This window comes from Gymnoscopelus braueri, assembly GCF_963280865.1.
Source record: "Gymnoscopelus braueri genome assembly, chromosome: 4".
Taxonomy (NCBI): Eukaryota; Metazoa; Chordata; class Actinopteri; order Myctophiformes; family Myctophidae; genus Gymnoscopelus; species Gymnoscopelus braueri.
This window is the reverse complement of record NC_137605.1, coordinates 25,102,359-25,124,875: the sequence shown is the minus strand read 5'-3', so window position 1 is coordinate 25,124,875 and position 22,517 is coordinate 25,102,359. Positions and strand designations below refer to the sequence as shown.

The following is a 22,517-nucleotide window of genomic DNA, read 5'->3' as shown; positions in this document are numbered from 1 at the left end:
TTCAGTGCATTGACCTGCCTCCTCAATGCCTCAATCTCACTGGCCTGGTCCATGATTTCCTCTCCAGAATGTAGGCCCTCATCAGTTATACCACAGGCCTGGTCACACTGACCAGGCCTCATCTTCTTCACTACCACTGCCACTTTCCGCTCCAGACAGTAGACCCTCCTCCTCACTGGCCTGCAACTCCCTTTGCTCTCCTGTCCTTGTCCTGTGTCCTCTCCTCTTCTCATCTCATCTCATCTCCTCCTCCTGTCCCCCCTCTTCCTCTTGTCTCCTTGGTGGTGGTGGTGGTGGTGGTGTGCTGTCTTTTCAGTGAATTGCTGAAACGCCCCATCTTAATAGCTCGTGAGGTTGTAGGAGGACGGGAAGGGAATATGGAGGGAATATAGTCGGGGTGGGCAGGGTTTAGATTGATCTGTTCTACAAAAGTAAATGGAAACAGATCTAACTTGCATTTAATAACAATGGGTAAAAAAGAGGAGAAAGGTAAAAACAAAACAAAAAAACGGGATGTAGGCTAATCATTTGAAAAATATTACCCCTTTACATTTGGCCCCAGTGTGAAGGAATAAACATGTTTTTGTCTTCAGAAATATACTTGAGTAAAAGTAAAAAGTAGATAATGTATTCAAAAAGTTACCCAAGTTAATTCAGCTGAGTAACAAACTGGTTAAGCACCTCTGCAATGCTGCCAATGAACTAGCCTTAGATCAAGACTACATCAATTATAGATGTATAATTGTGTAATTACGGCTTTCACCGGATGCGCCCCGTTACCACCGCCCATTGGGAACTTCGGACAGAATCGGCCAAAGACGGGATTAAAACACTTCTTTATTGAAACATATGGTTTAATATATTGCACAAAGACTCCGGACCGCTAGCTAATATTTGGGGCAGCCGGGTCAGCACCATATATATTTATATTGTACATGTACGGAGAAGTAAGGGCTTTACTGGTGAAAGTCCAGGGTAATCTGGGGGGGGGGGGGGGGCACTAAGACTCTCGTAGATATAAAAATGTCAACATCGATAAATACATACGATAGTCTTGATCTAAGGCTACTAAGGAACATGATTATCAGATTTATTGCAGTAAATTGTATTTACTTATTTAGATAGCCTAACGTTCTTACCAGTGATGAAGTGCTTCTGACAGACGTAAAAGTATTGTGAGCTCGGACACCACGGTCCCCCTTTCTCATCCTCCCTGCGGATTGCCTGCAGCCATTTCAATCGCCTGTCATTATTGGCCGGAAACTGATAAAACATCAAATCTGGGTTTTTTTCCTTGTTGTTCGCACATAGTGGCACACAGCACGATTTAGGCATAATGCCAGTCTGTTACTCAGTTCACTCCAAGAGACACTGTTATTACAAAGGATGCTGGGCGCTAGGCGTGGTCGCTCAAGCCGTCGCTGCGAATGTCGCATCTTTTGGAATATTGGGATGAATGCGTGACGTATATATATTGCGACAGAAAAAAATCAAGATCTCCGATGCTAGCGGTTTTGACACACTGATGGAGTATATTATAGTATATTGTGGGTAGTATATCGAGATGACAGATATGGGACATTAAAAAGGACAAATTAAACAAATGGGACAGTATTTTAGAACACACAAAAAATCGCTACAGCCTCAGTAGTTAACCAGTGAAATGACGGTATTTTACAATGCCTCTCATAGAGATTGAATTGAGAGCTGCAGTTCATCGTTCAAACGGACCCCGAGTGTCAAAAGTGGGCGTGGATTTGTAGGCCTTCCGCTTCCGGCTGTGTGTCTCTATTGTGTTAGGGTCTTTTTTGACCCGTTTTCAAGTTTGAATAGGTAAAAAGTACCCTTTACATTTCTTTATTGGAATGAGGCTTCATGATATCCTCAGAAATAGCCATTTTAACGCAACAAAATTATTTATCATCATTTTAATTAATTCTGATGGTCTCAAAAAAATAAGTGACACTTGTGGTGTTAGGGTCCGAAATGACCCGGCAAAGAAGTGTGGCTCAATTCCCCCCCAAATTGTCAATATTCAATGTTTACATGTTTGAGAGTGAGAGAGACTTGTCCTCAATTAGCATTTGCTATCAGGAGTAAAATAAAGTTTGAGTTTATGAAAAATAAATGACTTTTTACCTTCTATGGTATACGGGTCATTTCGGACCCTAACACCACTTGTGTCACTATTTTTAATAGTTATAACATTTTTTAAAGTTACAAAACGAAAACAAGTATTAAAAAATAAAATAAAATGCAAGTGTGTTCTAATTATTATTCTTAATTATTCTATTATAGCTAGATAACATCATTATCCATTGCCTTCATTATAGGAAATTTAATGAGTGAATTTTAACATTTTTATAATAGAAAACGAGATATATTGAAAGATGAAACCCTAGCCCTAACCCAACATAATATTTTAAATAGTGTTTACATGGATATGAATGCATTACAAGTCAGCTATGAGGTGGGAGGAAAAAAAGAATGAAAATACTTATTTTTTTAGTCTTTTGGGCTGATTTAAATCACGGGTCAAATTTGACCCGCTAACACCACAAGTGGATGCAGTTTTCTAACACAATGCAAGGGCTAGACAATTTTGTGACAAGGTGTTGAACTGTGCTTGTTTCACTATATTTATTAGGCATTGATGGATAATATCAATTGAGAATAAGATTATATCAATTGGGGATAACAGAATGTGTGTGTGATCACGTGGTTGTCGTTATCTGTATCTGCATGATTTAACTGCTTTGGGAAATCTCTTACACTCATCTCTCCATCACAGCTTAAAGCTCTCAGGGGAACCTGTTCCCCTTTTGTCAGGCTTCAGCACAGGAAGAACACCTAGTTAACGAGACCTTTATAGAGTAGATTTTGTCAGGTATGTGATTCTGTGTCGTTTATGATATTGAGTTACATTTGATAACGTCTGTGTTTGGAGAAAATAAAATAATCTTACCCTTTGGCTAAATTAGTAGCCTACTTTTTTACCGTCGGTTGATGCTTCATATCCATATGAGTAAAATCGCCTGGCTGATTTGTTTATTTAATATAAGTGTTATTATGGATGAGGAAGAGAGAGAGAGAAAGAGAGAGATGTATGAATGTATAACTATATCTGACAGAAAATTCACAATTTTTATAGTTTAAGATAGTCTTCGCTCAAAGTTGTAACACAGCTCTGTTTACACTTTTATTTTATTCCTATTTATATTAAATATTTATTTGTACATACATTGTTTTGATTGTTTTGTTCCACTTTTCCTTTGGCAATTATAACATATGTTTACTCATGCCAATAAAGCTCCTTTGAATTGACTCTGCAGACGACCTGGCAGTCATGTCATCCACTCGTCAAACCCGTAGAGAGAGAGAGAGTTACGACACGCTTTGATCTCACCGCAAAGCGGGACGCTTTGGGCTATAGTTCCAAACAATGGAACTTCCTCATTGAGATCATTTCCGCATTCCATTCTTACAATGGGAGTCAACGTTAGTGTCATAACTCTCATATTAGCCACCTCCAGGAAAAGTTTGACTGGCCAAGCAATTATACAAAGCGAACTGGTCTGTACATCAACCAGAAAAAGACCCAGGTGATCAGTGCATCAATGGCCCAACAGCACCTACAATCACCATAGATGGAGAGGCGTTGGAATGTGTTGAAGACTTTACATACCTCGGAAGCCTTATAAGCAGTGAAAGTGGGACGCAAAAAGACATCAAGACGCATCTCAACAAAGCAAGGGGTGCTTTCAGCCAACTTCAAAACATCTGGAGGTCCAAACAATATAGCCTCAAAACCCAGATCAGGCTTTACAACAGCAATGTTAAGGCTGTCCTGCTGTATGGCTCTGAGTGCTGGAGAGTAACAAAACAGGATATGAGAAATGTTGGCATCTTCCACAATAGCTGCTTAGTGCTCACGTAAAATCTGCAACATCTTTTGTCCAAATAAGCTCTCAAATGAGGAACTTTATAAGAAGACAGGCAGCTTGCATATGTCCCTTGAGATTAAGATATGCAAGATACGTTAAGATGGCTCGGTCATGTGTTGAGGATGACACCGATTGGGAAAAGAAAGAGAGGCAGACCAAAGAACACCTGGCGAAGGACAGTGATGATGGAGCTGAAGGAGATGAGTCTTTCCTGGGACGAAGCACAGGCCAAAGCACGAGACAGGGTTCAGTGGCAGTGTATGATTGCGGCCTTATGCCCCAACCGGAACGAAGAGGATAAGTAAAAGATTAATTTAATTTAATTGACAGACATGATACTACACTAACATGATAATAACTTGATACTGGTGATGTCCTCGTCAGTATCCTGGTCAGTAGATGTAGACCGAGATGTGGAAAAAGTAATATGGTGAGTTGAGTCTTCTTTCACCATATTCTTCACAAGTGGGTGTGTGCGTGTGCACCAAGAGAGAACGCTGCCCTACAAAGCCAAAGTGCAGTAACTATGTTTTTGGACACACTGACTTACTTGTGTATCCCAAAGGTCAAATTAGCCTTCGGGATTTGGGGGAATAAACAATTATCTCAAGAACAGATATACAAGTGTAATATCACTTACTGTATATGCCGACAACCCATTTAGCTGACAATCAAAACACTTTTAAACCCTTTTATCAGTAAAATTATTTGCGTAGCAGGTCAGGATTAACCCTTTGTGGAGCGCTGGCCCTCCATTCACACACCCCCACACGCACACGCACGCACGCACGCACGCGCACACACACACACACACACACACACACACACACACACACACACACACACACACACACACACACACACACACACACACACACACACACACACACACACACACACACATGTTTTGGTTCACTTCAACCATATCATGAGCTCTCTCTCTCCTTCCATTAGAAACCTGTCTCACCTGTTTTCTCTCACGTCTCGTCTTACTCAATGTGTCTGCCTACTTCTCATTAACCCATCCTACTCCGTGCTTGTGACTTGCCATGACTCGCTGCAGGAAAAGTTGCTCAATGTTAATGTTTGACAAGTAGGAAGAAGGGCCTTGGCTGCCATATCTGTAAAGTCTTAGACAACGCTACTTTACTTTCAGTTCTCCTTAATTAAGAGCTCTTTGTCTGCACTGTGAAGAAGAGGATTACACATATCTGCAGAGAATAGTTTTACAAGGATTACAAGGAGCCATGGGTAAGTCAGTGATTCTTTCAGAAACTGACTTCTTAAGGAATGTTTCTTTTTTTCGTGTCAAATTTATGCAAGGAGCTGCAGCTTTTAATGCTAATTTCCAGGTTCAAGGCATATAGGTTATACTGTAGATAGACCTTGCCTTTGCAAAGACTGTTTATTTTAATTTTATTTGTGCTATAAGTTTAACAGTTGTTTGTCCCCACATACCCACTGTAACTACCCAGTGTACCAGTCAATATTTTTTCTGAGTGCTTATTATTTTCTTAATGTATTAATGAGTAGTAGTACATACTCACAATTTATTTCACCTTAACTGTGGTGGTATTGTTACCTCAGTGTCATTAAGTCTATCAAGTTGAGTCTTGAGTGTAAAAGAGTATGTTCAGACAAGCAGGGAGTCAAAGCACTGTCCTTCACCGGCAACACCGGCTTTGACTCTCAACTCCCTTACTGCTCTAAACTACTTAAATCTCTCCACTGGCAACACCATCACACAACCTGTTGAACTTATCAAGGCTATAATCACTTTAATTAATCGAGATAACAGCACTTAAAAGCAAATACACTTAAATGATATGGTAATGCCTGCATGTATCAATGAATCCCTCAGAGGTGCTGGTGCTGATTGACTTTGATGGCACCATGAGAGACGAGATGACAGTGAGGACAGGAGACATTGTGACAAATGTTACCTCGGCTAGCGAGGAAGGATGGCTGGAGGGCGAGCTGAGGGGCAAGAGAGGCATCTTCCCTGTCAACTTTGTCAAGGTCTGTTGGTCCCATTGTTCCACTTGCCAGTATCACAGCTTGGTGTGCATGTGTCTATTCGTACAACAACCATGCACATCATGTGTGTTTAGTAGTAAAATGGTTTGCTTTGGCTTTTATCAAAGGAGGTGATTGTACATGTTCTCATTGTTGACTTTTCTTACTGTGTGTTTGTGCCTCTAAAATGCTTTGCCCTGGCTTTCTTCACAGGAAATACCAGTGTACTTGATAAGGGACAACAAACCGGAACCAAGAAGCATAAGAAAATGTATGTTGTTTTCTGACCTCAGCAATGTTTATGGTGTTCCACAACCTTCTTAAGACTAATTTATAGTTCATCACAATGATGTATTTTGAACTGGGAGAAAAAAATCCTTCAGTTGCAAAGCAGAAGCCAAATAGCCATACAAGCCATATTTGCAAATACTTCTTAACATCTGTTTGAACGTGCATGGTACTACATTTATACCAGTTCAATTCAGAGTTAAACACAGGATTTTGCTGTGTAGTTCTGATTTAAGTGTCAAAGTGTCAAATGTGCCTTACAGAGAAAGATCTCTTACTAAATTTCTCATTGTCATTCTTACTGTACTGTATGTTGCAACCCACCATCTAGTAGCTCCCAAGTAAACTGAAACAAGTATTTCACAAATGCTACTTGCCCATGTCTGCAAATTTTCTGCTGATGTCTGTCAAATATGAATCTTGTTTATGGCACACAAAAAGGAGAAATATCTAAGATTGTGGTCATCATCATGATACATTTTGTCAGCCAGACAGTGTAACAAGCAATCACAGGCTCAATGTAAATATATATCTTGACCACATCCTTTCCGCACTAAGCTTAATTACAACGTATGAAAATGGACCAGATAAAAACAACCCTAGCTGGTCCCTTTGAGGGATTAGATGTGCTTCAAACATAAAGGAACTTCCAGCGCTTTGCCGTCTTAGAGAGCTTTCCTGTTGAGACTATAGCTTACTGCTGCCTTCCAGCTGGTTAAATGCATTGCATTAATGTTATCTTTCTTCCACGTTAAGATTTGAAATGTTTTTGGCTTTGAATAGCGATCTGTGAATGTATGTGACTGGTGATGCTTTGTCTGTACAGCGAAGATGATGAAGCTGAAGAGGAAATGTGAGGTTGCGTTTGCCTACACCCCCTTGAGTCCCGACGAACTGGAGCTGATTGCCGGAGAGACCGTTGAGATCCTGAGAGAGGTAGAGTGCTGCTCACGTCGTTGACACTGTTAACCTCAATATTAGTATTTACAATATCCAGGTCAATGCTTTCTACCAGTTCTTATAGTCAAACAGCCAGACAGCAAAGGAGTTCCATGAGCTCCATAATGTACACCATCGTGTTGTTTGGTTAGGGTGCTTGACATTTCTTTTATGTGCCTGCCAGGCTGACAAAGCGTGTTCCTCACACACATTCCGGCTACACTGTGATTCACGAGAAGTGGTCCAACTTGTTCATAAGATTTCCCTGAATGTCTGTGACATCAAGCAACCGAAATAACCTTAACCCATTTAGACCTGAGGCCGATTCTAAAAATGGCTTCTAAATCCTGACCTAAGTTTTCTCAAAAACTTCAGATATTTATTCAAAAAATTACAACAAATGTATGTTGCTATATACTGTACATAGCTTCAAGAACCCCAAAAGGGGTTCCCGTCCTGAAAGGTATAGTTACAAATAGGGGTTCCCGCCCCAAAATGGGTTTTATAGGAGTAGTTCACCCAAAAAGTGACTTATTTTCTATCAATTGCACACCACATGAAGCACACCACATGACGCCTTGAATTCATGGGGGAAAAAAATTAGATTACCGGCGGAAAGATGCTAATAATGTATCCGGTAGGAGACACAAAGTAAACTGTTTGTGTCTCCTACCGGAAACAATCCATTAATTCAATGCTTCATGTGGTGTGTAATTGATAGATTTTTTCTTTTTTTTGGGGGTGAACTACTCCTTTTATACCATGGGGTCACTACTTTGTGAATGTTATTCTTATCGTACTGGCATTTAGTACAGTTGTGCAAAGATGTATTTGCAGAGTCTTTAGGGTTTAAATGGTAAACACTGATGAGCTGAAGTACCACACTTAAGGGCTAACTCAGCTGAAAAACGTGACTATTCAGTTGAAAATCTTTTCTTTTTAGCGAGTGACACAGTTGTATGACAAAATATAAATTAGGCTCAACACCATTGCACCCTTTTCCATCTCATGTAATCCCAACATCACTATTTATTTTCTTCTTTTGGATAGATTGAAGATGGATGGTGGATGGGGATAAAAGGGGGCAAAGTGGGAGCATTTCCTTCAAATTTCGTCAAAGAAATATTTGTCATTCCCAAAGGTGAGTAAATACTGAGACACAGAGTTAACCATTTTCCTTGGTTGTAAAGAACCTGGACATACATTGATAGAACAGCACTCAACTATTTAACTGTTTGTTATATTTAACAGAAACCAACGAGGGTAAGAGTGGTAAGACAAGACCCAAACTGGCAGATGCAGTATTCAGAAAGGAGGTAAGGCATTCAGACAAATGTTGTAGTTTGTCTGGAAAAATAGTCTGCGGTCATTTGATTGAATATTTCTGCGATTATATTTTGTTTTCGTCCAGACAAAGCAACCGCAAGGAACCATTGTGAGGAACAAAGACAAGTGCAATGGTATGCTCAAAATATTCTGTTCCTGCATTCTGATTATCTGTGCCAGGACATTGTGCTTTGGCCTGTGTGTGTGTGTGCGCGTGCGTACGTACGTGCAAACGCGCGTTTGTCTGTCCGTCTGTCTATCTGTCTGTCCGTAGCTAATCTTAAAATGTCTGCACACATGATCAAACTCAGTCCAAGCTGTTTTAACTCACGATCGTCAAATCAAAGAGAACAATGGAGCGAGGTAGACAATTAATGTGTATGAGAGAGAGGGAGAAGGATGGTAGAGATTATGTGCAACTGGCAATCAAATGATGTAGGTTAGGCTATTATTATGGCATGCCTCCTGGCCTCTGCCATTTGCGCTCTACTGAGCCCACCTTTCTAGTTATACACATACCACAAAGACTTCCTTGTACCAGTATCCTTGAATCAAAGAAGCAATCGAGGAAGCAAATTCAGTACTGCCATTAAATCCCTTTTTCATGAACTCTATGTGCTGTTTTAATAGGAGCCGGAGTCTATTTTTAGGACAGCACTAGCAATTAGTTTACAGTACACAATAGACTCATTATTGGCAAGAGACAAGTAGATATTCCTGTCCCCTAACCTAAAAAACTCAGTGGGTGCGGTCCAGCCAAATAGTCAAGTTAGGTAAGATTGACAACATAGTGGAGCAGAATATTTCTTTTTACAATCTTTCTCAGCACACCCTTTTTGTGATAAGGGCTTTCAGTCACTGCTGTGAATACTTCCTGGCTTCCATATCAGTGCACAACGGTTGCATGTAGGTCATACTTCCATTGTAATGTTATGATGATAATGATAATTAGTTAGTCATACCATTATTCATACCATTATTGCTTAAACTGTTTATTCCAGGGACGATTGTGTAATTACTAAATGTGTCTTTCTTCCCGTTAATTTCCTCCCACTGTAGTGTCAGAATGTTGCCAAGCCATGTTTGACTACACAGCCTGCACAGAAGATGAGCTGAATCTGAGGAAAGGAGACATTGTTTCAATAATCAGCCAGGTTTGGGTCTTGATCATGTTCATTTATTGTGCCGTATATGTTTCCTGTCCCATGTTTCCTGTTATTAGCTACTATGATGTCATGCTGTTGAATGCTTGAGAAGTCCATCTCATCTTCACCACCCTAAGGCCAAACAAACCCACAGGTTACCTTTCTCAAAGTACTAATGACAAGTCTGTCCTGAAAATAGAGTATATATTTCAACCAACTAAACTTGTTGAGTCACTTTGTGAGTAACCTTTGAAAAATATGTGCCACAATCCACAACATGATTTGCCACGGCCTTACAGATATATAGACATATTCCCTTTCCAGTTCATATGATTATAGAAAAAAGAGAGAAAGGAGCGCATCTGTTTGGCTGGAGTAAAAATCCCCAACAAGGTGCTCTTTGGTACAACTGGCTGACAAACTGAAGCGGCAACAATGCCTTCATCAATGCCTTCATCAGGGTGACTGGTGTCACCCTGATGAAGGCATTGTTGCTGCAACGCGTAGGTGTATTTTTTATTCTTGTTATGCATTAGGCTTTTTAACTTTTCCACAAGAGTGCCTTGATCTCATCCTTTTTTTGCATGATATGATTATAGTATGGCACCATGGGAAAACAAATACTTTCCCTTTTTAAGATTAAATGATATTCATCCCTCTGGGCCAGGCAGCAATGCTTTGTCTGACCCTTTCATAACCCCTTACTGTATACAGCCATTTAAGTTCCCAATGGACATTGCAGTGCAGTCTTTGAGGTTCTAATTTAGTTTTAATCTTCTTCTGAAGGAAACAGAAGATGAAGGCTGGTGGGAGGGAGAGGTCAACGGGCGACGTGGTTTCTTCCCCGACAACTTCGTCATGGTGATCCCACCAACGGATCTGCAAGTGAGTTGACGTTCTCAAGAACAGCCTGGCCGTATCCCTGTAAGCTGGAACTTCCCCACATTCCACTGGGGTTTGGTAAATGCACTGAGCTGCCATGAGACTGTGGACACGTCTTAAAGTAATTGATATTGGCTATACTTTTTTTTACTTAATAGGTCAAAACACAAAGCCCCTTTATCTGTAGTTGGCTGACATAAGACTTCCCTGTCTCCTTTGGCAAGTTTAGCTTTTTCCCCATTTTTTTCAGTTCCTCAAATGTAATGTTATTGCTTCTATAACGGGCCATGACTCAGGGTTGTCTTCAATGTCCTCTGTTTTGGAGTTACTCACTGAAAACTTCCTGAGTGGAAAGGGTGTATAGCATAGCAATGTCTGGAGTACCAGCCAGGGACACATATTTGCCAACATGTGCTCTAACTGACTGTTGCTCCTTGTCCTCCTGCAGTCTGGGACGACGAGCCAACCGCCTGCTCGCCGGGGCTCAGAGAGACGCTCAGGTAAGAGAACAGTATCTTCAGCAGAACAGAACAGTGCACCAAGATCTGTGGTGCTGTTTGATAGTGGATTGGTACCTGATTTAAAGGTTTTAACCCTGTAAACGATGTACGTCAAATAGCAAAAACAGCCGATCTGCTATTTTCGTCGAATGTTTGCCTATTTTCGCCTATCAGTCATGACATGCCCAGGATTGGGATGTTAGGTTTCATGTGCTTAACTGAGTTGGATATGGCTCTATGGGAAGATAACTTAATACTGTAGTGGCACAGTGTGGATGATTTTGGACTGTCATAGACTGATAATTAGTAGTATCGTGTTTTAGTGGTGTTACTGTTCCACGCGGCATGTGTGGTTTAGGGGAGGTGGCAATCCTGATCAGTGTCAAATATTGTGTATTTGTAATATGGCACGAATCTGTGTGGGTCGCCGTTGCAAGATTTATTGAATGGGAAAGTCCAGTCTTTTGTGTTCATGAAACATTAACATTGTACTGTGGTCTTGGAAAAGATTTAAAGAATGACTTGAACACTTGATTTCTCACCAAAGCCCTAATTTAAAGAAAAACACACAATGTGGACTTTTTCATCACGGCAAATTGTGAATTATAGCATTTGTGAAAGTATGGTTGTGGTCTCTGCTATGACAAAAGTTTTCATTAGCCTTGCTGGTGCAAATTTGCATCACATTTCAGACGTTTATCTCATGCTGTTATCCAAAGTAGGCTACCTCAGGATGCAACAGTAGAATAAGCCTAAATTATTGGTTTCTGACTAAGATGTATATGCCAACACCCCTTGATTAAGTCCTACAGTTATATAGTTATATTTTGGCGTACAACAATTATTTTCACTATTTTTGAAAGATTTAAAAACAATGACTCACAATACCATGTATGCCTAAATTGGTGGTTGCGGTGGTGGTGGGGGGGGTTGTCACATTTCAGCAACAAACCGTGATATTTTGTTTGTTTAGTGACCCTGAATGTCGGGCATGTGATTCAAATTTGGGGGAAGATGATTTGTGGCATTGTTTGCAAAACTCTAAAAATGTGGAAGCCAATCATAGCAAATACAATCAGAATGGGATCAGAATGGAAAACATTTGCCCGATACATTTTGATCACATGATTCCATACATAATGTGTACCGATTCGCATAAGTTTTTGACTAAATCAATTTTCGAAAATGTGTCCAAAATAGACACAAGTGTTAATGTGGTTAAAGGGAAAGACCACTTTGGCAGAGGTTTGGGTTGTGTAGTTACCTTGCCATGATGTAACTCCAAAGGTGGACAAGAAATCAAAAATATTTGCTCCATTGTCAAGGGCATTAACGAATAGTGATTTATGGTATTCGAATTATTCGACCCAAAAGTATTCGAATATTCGATTATTCGATTTGATTATAAAAAAATAAAAAATTAAACATTTAAAAAAAATAAAAATTTATTTTTTATTTTTTCAATTGCATTGATGACTCGACTCAAGGAATGCGAGTTGACGTCACACCAGAGCTCACAGCTGCATGTCTGCTCTAGAAAAGCCACTAAAAAAAAAAATCTTAAAAAAAAAAAAAAAAAATGCTTTTTTTTTTCCCGAATAGTGGTTTGATAGTCGAATAGTCGGTTTGATATTCGAATATTCGAATATTCGACTATTCTGTGAATGCCCTAGATATTGATAAATCAAAATATGCTCCTCATTGACTTACATTGTATGCTGAAACAGCTCTCAAAGTCACTCTGTTAGCACGTAAACGAACACAAACAAAGTTGATTCAGACAATATAGAGCATCACCAAACCCAGTACTGTTTGTTGTTTTTATAAAAAATTAAACTTCCTGTTGATTTTACTATTTGAAGATCTGGATCCGGATCCACGGATCCAGTCCGGGTTTTCTTCCTAATAAAAATGGCAAAATCAACAGGAAGTTAACATTTTCATGAAAGAAACAAACAGTACTGGGTTTGGTGATGTTCTATATTGTCTTAATCAACTTTGTTTGCGTTCGTTTACGTGCTAAAAGACAGCTTTGAGGGCTGTTTCAGCGTACAACGTAAGTCAACGAGGAGGATATTTTGAATTATCAATTCCTAATCACTGGAGCAATTATTTTAGATTTCTTGTCCACCTTTGGAGTTACATCATGGCAAGGTAACTGCACAACCCAAACCTCTACCAAAGTGGTCTTGCCCTTTAAATCACAGTATGAGAAGATTGAATCACAGTATTGGTTACAAGATGTTATTAGGTCATTTCCTTCCCTCATAAACTGTCATTTGAACACTACACTGACTGAACATCAGTCTCTGTTACGTCTACAGTACTTTGTTTTGAGTTAGGTGGTAAAAGTGCAGATGCTTTGCAAGTCTACAACATATTTTAATTTTAATGTGTTGTACTTTATGCAAATGTGATATACACGCTCAAGGCATTTGCATTCTTAGATTTGATGACTTTGAAAAATACCGACATGGATTGGAAGGCACATGGAATCTTTTCGACTGTCTTAGACCAAAGGTTCTCAAAGTGGGGCTGGGGGACCCCCAGGGGTTCTTGTGAGGGTTCTATGGGGTCCCCAGCTAAATTGTTGATAGTTGGGAACCAAATGGGCCCTTACAGGTCTGTGAGTGCACAGATGGAACCAAATGTTCTTGAGGGGGTTTCATTGAGTTATGGGGGTTTGTGGCGTAATGCATACCGAACTGGGGGTCCTTGGAATTAACAAGTTTGAGAACCACTTATCTATTAGACGGAAAGGATGTGAAGGTTTGAGCTTCACTCTGTCAGAGCCGCAGAACAGAGCACAACAGGATGTGGTTCAACATTATCAGCTCATCCCCATCTGCTGTCTCAGGCTGTTTTCTTTCAGTTCGTCATTCTTTCTCACTTCTTAGATATCTTCCTCTCGATGAGGTGTCAACATCAGTGTTTCCACCAAAATTGAGGTCATCGGATGTGTTGACTTAAACACAACTTTAGGAGACATTTTCACTCAAATAGCTATAGTTCAGACATATTTACATTCGATCCAACATATATACAGTATATACAGTGGCAAATAGCATAGTGCAAAAGCATGCTTTTCATTGGCTGACTGAAGGAAATCTCTGCTGTGCCACTCCTCCAGTAGTGATTTTTCGCACCGTATCACTCAGGACTCGTAGGAGTTACAAAATGTTACAGGAAGTCTCAGACTATGGTGGAATGGGGGGATGGTGGTGGAGTTGGTCACGTGACATCGTTCAGACGTCTTGGAGGAAGCCAGGGGCAGAGGGGGCGGGGGGGGGGAGCCGACTGAGGCGAGTTCTGTCACAGAGATTTTCCCAGCCAACCCAAGAAGCAGCACTGTAATTACTACAGTGCGCTCAGTGTGGATTGTTTTCCTTGAAAAGGATTATTGCATAATGCTCTGATTAGAGAAGGTAGGCTGCTTCTCATTTTGCTTTTCATTTGTTGATTACACCAGAACATGGTGAGGTTTTACTGCTCTAAACCTTGTGTTATATTGTTTCAGTATTGAGACTGGTGTTTGTATTGAACTAGTAGGCTTGTGGGCAGGTTGCTCAAATGTCCTCCAGCTGATTTGCCCATTTGAAATAAGCACTTGACTTGAGTAAGGTTATAATGGCACATCGCTCCCTCCATTACCTCAGTTCAGTGAAGCTTCATAATTCAAGTATCTATTCCCGTGTTCTAAAGTCAAAGGCCCTCTGACGGGCGGTGTCTCTCAATGTATAGCCTATCATTTTAGCCAGGGACCTAGTCCTAGACAAGCTTGCTGGGACCCATGGGAATGCTAGCTGCAGTTCTATTGGATACAGCTGTGACCTGGTCTGCTCCACTGAAGAGCAGATCATTGCCTTCCCAATTCCCATGCCGCAGTTCAAGCATTCAGTTCAAGGATTGTAAGCACTTCTCAGTGAACCACATTAAACCGTAATGCTTACAAGGGTGAAACAAGGGGAAATGTACAATTCTTCTAATTGTAAAATAGGATGTTTTGGTATGTGGCTTTAAGGAACTGTATTGTTCCTGCACACAACATGCTTTGTTTGCACAAGTCAGATCGAAGTTAACAATATACAGTACATGATTCATGTGCAAGTATCAACTTCAATATCAACTTCATGGCATTCTTGATAAAAATTTGTTATTAGGTGTCAATGGGATAAAGTGTATCAACATTCATAAACAATTAAGCCAATTAAGTCTGAGTAATGCACTATTTGTTTGGGCTCTATTTTATTTATTAACCATTTGAACCCCAGTGTCCCTATTCTGGGGCAAACATTCAACAAAAATAGGCAATCTACAAGCTCACGAGATCGGCTGTTTCTGGAGCTATTTGGAAAAAAGGATGGGGCATAGACCCCTGGGGGACGCCCCATGCTCTCTTTTAGCAGCGTACAATCATGCAGTCACACAAATGACTCAAAAAAACTAGTGAAATGTTTTGCTGTTTGTCACTAAGAAGCTGCAGGGTAGTAATTGAGAGTGAAGTGCCTTGCTCAATGGCAACGGATTTACTGAGGGAGGAGTGATGCTCATTCACAGAGCCTGCCCAATTTGCCCAAACAAAAGTCAATATTATGATAGTTTCTCATACAGTCTACTCTTTTTCAGTCAAGCCAGACGCATCTGCAATGGAAAAGGGTGGCCCACCAAAGGCAAAAGGTATTATAATAGAGTTTTTCATTTGATTTATGACATTATTACTCTATATCCCTCATATAGTAATAGTCAATAATGCTTTTCAGACGAAAAACCAGAGGGAAAGGACCTGCGAAGCAATCCTCCAACCAAGGTCAAACTACCGTCCCTCAACAAGCCCGGCCCACCTCCACCAATAAAGGACAAACCAAATAAGGTTCTGCCTAAGTGAGTGACACCGTAATCACTGAGATTTTCTCTGTCATTGTTATTAGTCACCATGCATCAGCACTACAAATCTGCCATAATCTAAGGCATATTTTTGTATTTGTAAACTTCTAATAATAATAATAATTTATTCCCTTTTATTTGATTGTTGTTGTTGGGATATTTGCGTAAGTCTCCATAATCAAGACCGACAAATAGGGCACTCAAAGTAAAACTTTACTAGTTACTCATTTAACCCCTCGAATGATAAAGGCAGAAGCTCTGTAGAAAATGTCAAGAGCACTTTCCTCTTGTGTGTCTGCTGGCACTGGGAGGGAGGCCCAGTGCACTAGGTTTCCATGGCACTCTTAAATGTGAATGCCAGGATGGGCAACCTTTAGTGAAGCAGTGGAAACTCCAGGATGAGTCAGATCAGGCTGAAACAGACGAGAGCAGCCCATTTCCTGTTTCCTGAACAAACACACACACACACACACACACACACACACACACACACACACACACACACACACACACACACACACACACACACACACACACACACAAATGAGAAAACAAAAAAACGCCCCGTCTTTAAAGGACTACTCATGGAGAAAATGCTTTTCTAACAGTTCTTTCCAAATGCTTAGAGGGGCTAATTTTCCAACTTCTTAAGGAGTCATTGGCAGTATTTACTAAGGCTGCTGACTTCAAGGCGTTCGCCTCAGGGGTGATTATTTGTGAAAGATTAAATAAACATACTGAGAGTGGGGCGCCGCCGATGGCCAAGTGTTTAAAGCGTGCACGTCTGCACGAGGCTTTGATGCCTGAGAGTGTGTCCCAGGTTTGATTCCCGAGCTATAGGCGGTGGAATTGCTGCGTGTCACTCCCCGACTCTCTCCCCTGTTTCTCTCCACTGTACTGTCTATATAAAGGCATATTATTCCCCAAATTACATTTAAGTTTGAGTTGTCAAAGTGTTTTACTTTAGCAACATTTATGGGGTCAAGGTTCAGACTCTGATTCCTGTTAGTTTGGCTGTAAATGTCACTGTTCTGAACCTTGCCACTACTAAGTCCGTTAAGTCTGTTTTTATGACCCATTGAACAATGAAATAATGTAATGTGTTTTCTTCTTGCATAGATTTGATACTTTTCTTAAAGCAACAAATGACCACTTATAGTATAGTGACTTAAAGTGACTCATAAATCACAGTGTAATGCATTTTAACAGTAATTATATTTATAGTGCATTATAACAACTATGAGAATTAACATGGTATGTATAGGCAGGGTTACCAAATAGTCTGCTAGTGCCCTGCAATTATGAGTATTTATAAGTGCTTATAACTAATTATACAGTGTTATAAGCAGATTATGATGCATTATAAGTATGTGTGTAATGCATTATAGACATGGGATACATAGCAAGTGTTACCAGCCAGGTAGAAACGTGTATCCAGCCGGTGTCTAGAGGTTGGAAGCTCCACAAAAAGTTTATGTTGTCTACCTGTAGAGGCCAGTGTAGCGCAAGTTTTCTGCACTGTGTGACTTGTCACTGTACTGAGACTGTATTTTTGTTCAGAACCAATGGTGATGCTGCGCCTGTCTCGCCAAAAAAGGAGAATGAATCTGGCCAGTTTGATGGAGTGGATGTGAACACGGAGAAGCTGAACCATCCCACAGCAAACAGAGCCAAGCCTCCACAGAGGAGACCACCGTCTGGCCTGGTTACACCAGCAGTAAGTATAGTATAATATCCCTTTATTTTAATTTCCTACTTTTTGATTTTAATTCTTTTTTTCAAAAATGGCCGCAAACAAAAACACAATTTGTCATGAATTTAAACCAATTTCAAGCATTTTTCAAAAGAATTTCATGAAAAAAATATAAAATACAATCCTTAGCTTAGGGGGAAAAACTTTTAAAATAGCAGATCTACAAGCTTACAACGCGTCGCGATGTAAGCTTGTATCGGCTATTTTCACTAGTTTAGGACCCGGGGAGACATCAAATTTCTCTTTTGGGAGCTCGAGCTAAAAGGTTTGGGAACCAATGAGTTACAGCACCAGCACTAGAACATGCCTCTTTTTGTGCAGTGACTCCGAGAGTACAGATTGTTCTCTGTGTGTGAACCCACGCCAGCCATGAAGAACTCACATCAAGAATATTAAAAACAATGCACCTAGGGGTGCAAACCCTACCCAAACAGATATCTAGGTCTGTCCATTCCTGCAATGTCATATTTATGCAATATTGTTTGTGATCTTGAGGCCCAAGTCAATCAACCAGTTAAGCCTCACAGGCAGAGCAAGTCAGCATTTGATCCAAACGTAAAAGTATTGATAACCATCACAAACGTGTTTATCTGGTGAGATGAATCTAGCAGTGACTGTCTGAGCAATGAAAATGCTATGTTTGTCTCCTATCCATGAGTGCTGGAAAAGGGGGATCACAATTATGGAAAATGTCTATGCCAAGTATTACAGTTATAGAATGTTGGCGATAACATCTACAGTAAAGCCTATGACTATTGTTTGGGACTAATCTTTTCATCCAGTCATAAACAACCATTATCATAATGGTTTAACAACTCAGCCACCTGCTTTTCCTGCACATCCACAAGCAGTTGATTGATGAGTTGGACACGAATGAGGTGCTGAAAAGCCTTTACTTTGGGAGTGACAGGCAAACCTGCAGTGCTTTGGGAAACTAGGGGAATAACCGCAGCCGCGGATCCTGTCCATGGTGCCGATTGATATTGTGGCAGCACACAGTGTCATCAGGGTCCTCATCATGGTCCTTCTTAGATTACATGCCCCAGGATTTTCCTGGAATGTGAGTTAAACTGTGTGAAGTCATCCTTTAAGTATCAGGGATCATCATTAAGTTCACGGCTGGTGTTTTTTTGTCCACAGAGTCCAAGTGGCACCGAGCAGACTGAGCCAGATTCATCACCAAAAAAGTCAGAGGAAGACAAACCTTCTGTCTTGGCAAAGGTTTGTGTCATTGTTTTGTTGCGTCAATTTATTAGGAAAAAAATCCTACTGGCAATTGTAATATCTCATTCAAATTGCATCCCTTGGGTGTAGGACATTTGTATTTGTCATATTTGTATGAACTATGCTGTCAAAAAAGTCTTGCATAAACCAACTTCAAGAAATCAGTGAGCCTAAATTGGAAATATGAACAATTATATTGTTCAGTATATGATATTTAATCACAAGTGTAGAATTATGAGGTTTCAATGCAGTTTTGGAGAATGTAACATGTAGTGTTTGTGAGAATAAATAAAAAAAACTCTGAAATCTGCTTTACATGTTACATGTTTGTTTGTAGGTTAGTAGAACAACACCACAACTTAGTAAAATGATAAATGGGGAATGTCTATAGTACTTTTCTGTGAAGGTTAGCCGGATGGTCAAGGCTCCAAAGAGTCGACAAGTCCACTAATGCAGTTTTTTGTATTTTATTTACGTTATTTTATTTTAGAACGAGTTTAACACCTTAATGGCACAATCAATCAACGCAGCTCCCAATCCCTTTGAAGTTCAAATGGATCAATTAATGGCCAATAAAGTTTTAATATCCAATCAGCAAGCTGAAATGCAAGTTGGATTTATTTTAATAGCTAAACCTTTTAACATGGTTTTATAATATTTATTTTACATTATTATGCCCATAATGTTTAAGTCAACAGAATAGCCCATTATAATAATCACCATATTAATTAAATAAGTGTTCAATATATTTAATGTGTTTATATTTTGTGCTTCTGAACTAGGTTATTGCAAAAGTTTAGTTTAATTTTTTTATGCCTGAGAAATGATTACCATTCTTTACCCTTTAAATTTACATTTTAGGTTGCAGAAAATGTTACGCCTTCACTCACTAAACCTGAGCATCCATCCAAGACCTCTCCGCCTACGAGACCAGCGCTACACGGAAGAGCTACCACCCAGAAAGAAGAGGCTTCCTTGGATAGCCTGCAGGCTGAGATCAGGGAGCTGAGAATGGCTCTGGAGCTCCTTCAGACACGACACGAGTGAGTAGCATTGTTCTCCAAAGAGAGGCCACTGGAATCTTGAGCCAGATGAGTTTAAAATGTATTATTAATTATCTTATTTATCGTCAAGGCACAATATAAAGAAACAGGAGAAGCTCTGATGGGGTTTAAACCTGCCCCCACTGCTGTGATTGGCTGAGACGTGCCCAGACCCTGTTTAACTAGGAAATACGTCACCATATGGAAATTAAATACTCTCCAAATACCATTTCATGTCATTTTTTTTTTTCTCCCCATTTTTTTTTTCCTCCTCAATTTACCTTTAGGCTAGTGTTTCTCAACGGTTGTACAGCCCCCCAGGACGTGTACACTGTACAGAGAAGTTTGGGGGCCCTGGAAGTAATATTTTTTAAAGGGGGGCACTGAGGTGCTCGTGGGGAGGGGGCAGCAGTTTAATATATTCAAGTACACATTTTCTTAATTTCATCCTAGACTTGATGCATGGTTTCTGAATTGTGTGTAGTTGCATGTTTTTTATTGGGAGGATGACATAAGATTGGCTAGAATGGGGTTGGTACAGGTGGAAGCAGGGCTGGAAAGGCTACTAAAGCCTAATTTATACTCCGTTGTACTATGGTGTTGCATGTCAGTATCATGGTCAGTATCATGTCAGTATCATGTCAGTATTGTGTCAGCATCATGGTTAGTAGTATCATGGTCAGTATCATGTCAGTATCATGTCAGTATCATTTCAGTATCATGGTCAATATCATGTAGGTATGTCAGTATCGTGTCAGTGTCATGGTCAGTAGTATCATGCCAGTATCATGTCAGTATCATGTCAGTATCATGGTCAGTATCATGTCAGTATCATGGTAGTATCATGCCAGTGTCATGTCATGGTCAGTATCATGCCAGTATCATGCCAGTATCACATCAGTATCATGGTCAGTATCGTGTCAGTATCATGTCAGTATCATGTCAGTAGTATCATGGTCAGTATCATGGTCAGTATCATGGTCAGTATCATGTCAGTATCATGTTCGTATCATGGTCAGTATCATAGTCAGTATTATATTATGGTCAGTATTATCTCACAGGGCTGTGAAAGGGCCTGAGGGGCCTGGATATTGGATAGGGGGCACTGGCCCAAAAAGGGTTGAGAAACACTGCTTTATTCTCCGTATAAACATCACCACATAACTTCATTCATGACCATTATCACTACAGTATGCACCATAAATCTGCGGTTGTTTAAATGAAAGTTAAGATAATTAGCTACTTCAGAAGCATTCCACAATGACTTCCTATTTCGTGAAATGATATTTTATTGTGAAATACACTTTTTTTTCACAAATTTGGACTAAAACTGCCTCATATAACTATAAGCTGACTGTTTATGTTGTTGTTGTTTTCGTTCTTTCCAATCAGGCGAGACATGCAGGAAATGAAAGAAGAACTGAGAGAGGAGAGAAGCAAACGGATGACATTAAGGGTCAGTGAAGCGTGTTTGGCATTTTGTTTGTGTTTTCCAACTTCTGCTTTGGGGCCCTGCCTCATCTGCCACAACAAAGCATGCAAGAAGCTGTGGGTTTGGTCTTGTAGTTTAACTATCAATAAAAATGTTCCTTCCTGCATAGGAGGAGGTGGAGAGTCTGAGGACGAAACACTAATCCCTTCTGACACCGTGGCTGCTTGTCTGAGATGGTGCTGGGTCTCCTCGGAACAGCAATGAAGGCTTATCTACAACTCTTGAGTCTATGAAGAACATTTTCCTGACATGAGTGCAACTGGGGGAGGGGGGCAGACAGTGACCCCTCCCTCCTGCTGCGGACACAGAAACTAGGGCTGCATTAGAACAACTGTATACGGTTGTACATATTTGAATGCTGGTCATAATAATTGGGGTTAAGTGGGTTGTATATTTTGTCTTGTTCTACTTCTATTCAAGGGATTGTGTGTGTTTTCTGTCTTATTTTTATGCCATGATATTTTATGATGAGTTATGTATATGAGGAGCCAAGGTTCAAGGATAATATATATAATATGCAATTGTACATAGGCAGAAATATTTTGATGTATTTTTTTCAAATAAAATAGATAAATATGATTTTAGGGGCTCTAATCAAGATGTTTTACCTATAATTAAAATGTAAATAGCTGAAGTATTATTGCTAAGTTCACTAGACTATTGGCAATGTTCCATTAATCCACTAGGGGGCATTGTCTGTCTACACTTGTGTATGGTTGACAAAGCAACCTGTTTGCCATTGACTTTAGATGCTGGCCTGGATTGATGATAGTAATTTCTCTAGCTCAGAAGAAAGTTGGGGGGTCAACTTGGAGAACTTGCAAATAGGGGAAATGTTTTTTCTACACTTTAATATGTATTTTTAATGCACAAAAACGCTGCTGTTTCAAACTCTGAAACCCCTATTTAAACCCACACCCTAAGGTACCAAAGTCTGTAGAAAGAAACAGGATTCTTGTGACACTGGAAAAACATGACTCATTATGAAACTGAAAACATAGTGACTCACCTCGATGGAAATAGAGAATGTGGGAAGGAAATTAATGAGAAATTCCGCCCTTCATAAACTTAAGCCTTTTTA

The 22,517-nt window shown here is 40.0% G+C and overlaps 1 protein-coding gene across 1 annotated transcript; it reads left to right on the top strand.

Annotated features, from left to right (window-relative positions):
- Window positions 1-4,995: 4,995 nt before the first annotated feature.
- On the top strand, window positions 4,996-22,070 carry sh3d21 (SH3 domain containing 21). Its single transcript, XM_080427068.1, has 17 exons — window positions 4,996-5,195; window positions 5,806-5,963; window positions 6,174-6,231; window positions 7,075-7,184; window positions 8,238-8,328; window positions 8,439-8,503; window positions 8,599-8,647; window positions 9,573-9,667; window positions 10,445-10,543; window positions 10,989-11,040; window positions 15,667-15,717; window positions 15,801-15,921; window positions 17,485-17,641; window positions 18,818-18,898; window positions 19,763-19,944; window positions 21,337-21,400; window positions 21,546-22,070. Exons 1-17 carry the CDS (start codon window positions 5,192-5,194, stop codon window positions 21,576-21,578), a joined length of 1,470 nt encoding a protein of 489 aa, XP_080283194.1. The 5' UTR covers window positions 4,996-5,191; the 3' UTR covers window positions 21,579-22,070.
- The last annotated feature ends 447 nt before the right edge of the window (window positions 22,071-22,517 follow it).

What these genes read in the sequence shown, in the direction of transcription:
- sh3d21 (XM_080427068.1), top strand. An exon ending in TCCCTGTCAACTTTGTCAAG is followed by an intron (nt 5,964 to 6,173) that starts GTCTGTTGGTCC and finishes CTTTCTTCACAG; the next exon opens with GAAATACCAGTGTACTTGAT. An exon ending in TGGCCCACCAAAGGCAAAAG is followed by an intron (nt 15,718 to 15,800) that starts GTATTATAATAG and finishes AATGCTTTTCAG; the next exon opens with ACGAAAAACCAGAGGGAAAG.